This window comes from Lipotes vexillifer, unplaced genomic scaffold (assembly GCF_000442215.2).
Source record: "Lipotes vexillifer unplaced genomic scaffold, Lipotes_vexillifer_v1.1 scaffold69, whole genome shotgun sequence".
Taxonomy (NCBI): Eukaryota; Metazoa; Chordata; class Mammalia; order Artiodactyla; family Lipotidae; genus Lipotes; species Lipotes vexillifer.
Window position 1 is genome coordinate 5,033,655 of NW_006790942.1, and position 2,555 is coordinate 5,036,209.

The 2,555-nt window shown below is 47.0% G+C and overlaps 1 protein-coding gene across 1 annotated transcript in view; it reads right to left on the bottom strand.

The window, feature by feature from the left end:
- Positions 1-973: 973 nt before the first annotated feature.
- The window catches only part of PENK (proenkephalin), a 5,704-nt gene continuing 4,122 nt past the window's right edge, over positions 974-2,555 (bottom strand). Inside the window, exon 3 of the mRNA XM_007464045.1 lies at positions 974-1,940. Within this exon, the coding sequence (XP_007464107.1) occupies positions 1,305-1,940 (636 nt within the window). The 3' untranslated portion in view covers positions 974-1,304. The remainder of the gene's footprint in view (positions 1,941-2,555) is intronic.

A 2,555-nucleotide genomic window follows, 5' to 3' on the forward strand; every position in this document is an offset into this window, starting at 1 on the left:
TGGTCTTGCACAGACCTGGGTTGCAGAGCAGAGGCTCTTCCTCTGTCTCCCTCAGTTGCTAAACTCTGAATTGGGGGAAGAACGCAAAGGAAAGGATGAGTGAGGGTCCTGGGAAAATGACTCAGTGGATGGGAATTTAGCTGCAGGTGGTTTCAATTAGAAAAACAAAGACGTGTTGCATTTTTTGTACCTGACTATTGTCCCAAATGTTTAAGTTAATGTGAAGTAGTCATAAACTGCTTGTGTGATGAGAATTTGCCTTCCAGAACATTCATAATACCGTGCCCGGGGATCTGGTCGCCAAATCCCTCCATTCATGCATCTGTCCATTCATCAGATTCTGGAGGACCCACCGGGGTTGTGCTGTAGGGGGTGGAGGACAACAGTGGAGATAAAGACCCAAGTCCTTCCAATTCTTGGTAGTGGCCTGGATGAGAGACAGGGAACTGGAGTGGAAAGGACATTGCTTGGGAGCAAGAAATTTCGGGTCTTAATTCCATTTCTATCCTTCAACTGCTGGGCAATCTTGGGCCAATGAATTGACCTTTCTGGGCTCCACTTTCTGTATTTGTAAAATGGGGCTAAATTATCTTTAATTTTTTTTTAATTAACGTCTAAAATATTTTGCTGAAGAAAAGAGACATACACATTTGGATGTAAATGCAGAGTTCCTTATATATGAGGGTACAGTTTGTATCTTTATTAGGCTTTGGGTTTTCCTCACGTACCTGAATTCCAGAAACGAGAGTGGAAATACATTTTGTTTTGCTACTGTGTGTTTGCTCATCTAAGATGTCACATACAAGGAATTAAATGAAAAATGTTTTTGCAGCCTCAGCAGTTGGAAGAGGAGGGGGCCAGTGACGCTTCTGCTGAAAGCAGATGGTTTCACTGTCTGTGAGTTTAGGATATGCGGTGGAAACCTAAGGGCGAATGAGAGCTTCGGAGGGGAAGAAACTTGCAAGAATGTTGTGCATTTGGGGTGATGGGTTTATTATATCTACATACGAGTATGCATTTACTGGCGTTTTGTCAAAAATAAAGGACAAGGTAATACCAAAAGCTATTTGAGCATGTAAACAAGACAGCTGCAAGAGACAAATACTTAAAGGCTTAAGGATTCTCAAAAGAACACAGGACCTGGAATGACAGCTTTTAGGTTGTACAGTTAAGTTATGCAGACAATCAAGTCAGCTATATAATGCAAGCAGCACAGGGCAATACAACACGACCTGCGAAGCACTCTCTCGCTGGGGGGTGGAGGAAGGCTTGCTGGGGCCTGGGCTCACTGATGGGAAAGGGGACTAAAATCTCATAAATCCTCCATATCTTTTCTCCATTTCGGGAACTTCCTTTGAGTAACTTTCACCTTCTTTGTCGGAGGGCAGGGAATCTGCAAAGCGCTTGAGGAAGCCGCCGTACCTTTTCTGGTAGTCCGTCCACCACTCCGGGCGACCCACTCTTCTCATGAAGCCACCGTACCGCTTCTGCACCTCTTTGGCTTCGTCTTCCAGCTGGGGGCTTCTCTTTAAGCCTCGCATGAAGCCCCCGTATCTCTTGCTCACGTCTGCGTCATCCCTGCCCTCCTGGTGGGGAGCCCCTTCTCGCTGGTTCCCCTCTCCCAGCAGCTCTTTCAGCAGGTCGGAGGGATTGCCCATGGCGTCGTCTTCCTCCACTTCCTTCTTCATGAAGCCCCCGTATCTCTTGCCAAGGATTTCACCGCCATTTGCCTCTTCCTCCGGCTCCAGGGGATACAGCTCATCCATCTTCCTCTTCATGAAGCCCCCGTACTTCTTGGCCAGCAAGCGGTGGTCCTCCTGTTTGCCGAGGGCACTGTTGCCGTCTGGAGGGAGCTCCAGCTTGGACAGCTGCAGAAGCTCCTTGCAGGTTTCCCAGGTCTTGAGAGAAGGCAGCTTCCCCTCACATTCCAGTGTGCAAGCCTGGGAAAAGGATTCGATTTAGTGATAAAAAGAGGCTTTTCTGATTTCGTTCATCGAACACATTTTTTTTTTTTTTAGACCCCTCTATGCTTGCTTTGATGTGGAAACTCCCACATAATGGTCTCATTTTCCTTATTACAATTTTTTGCCGTACTGAACAGGCAAATCAAGGAAATTCAGAAGGGGAGATTGTGGAGAATTAATGGAATCAAATTAGAATTTTTCTTTGCATTTTAACAGATTGTATATGCTGTGCCCTTGCAATATTGTAAAGGTATTTTCCCACCCAATTTTAACGTATATATGATATTTCTTAGCAATTCAGGGGTTTTTATGGCCCCCTGAAGTCTACTTATAGAACCCAGTTAGCAACCCATGATTTAGACATAAAAACCAGGCATTTTCTGGAGATTTAAAAATATATTGGTAGGGCTTCCCTGGTGGCGCAGTGGTTGAGAGTCCGCCTGCCGATGCTAGGGGACGCGGGTTCGTGCCCCGGTCCGGGAAGATCCCACATGCCGCAGAGCGGCTGGGCCCGTGAGCCATGGCCGCTGAGCCTGCGCGTCCGGAGCCTGTGCTCCAGAGGCCACAACAGCGAGAAGCCCACGTACCGAA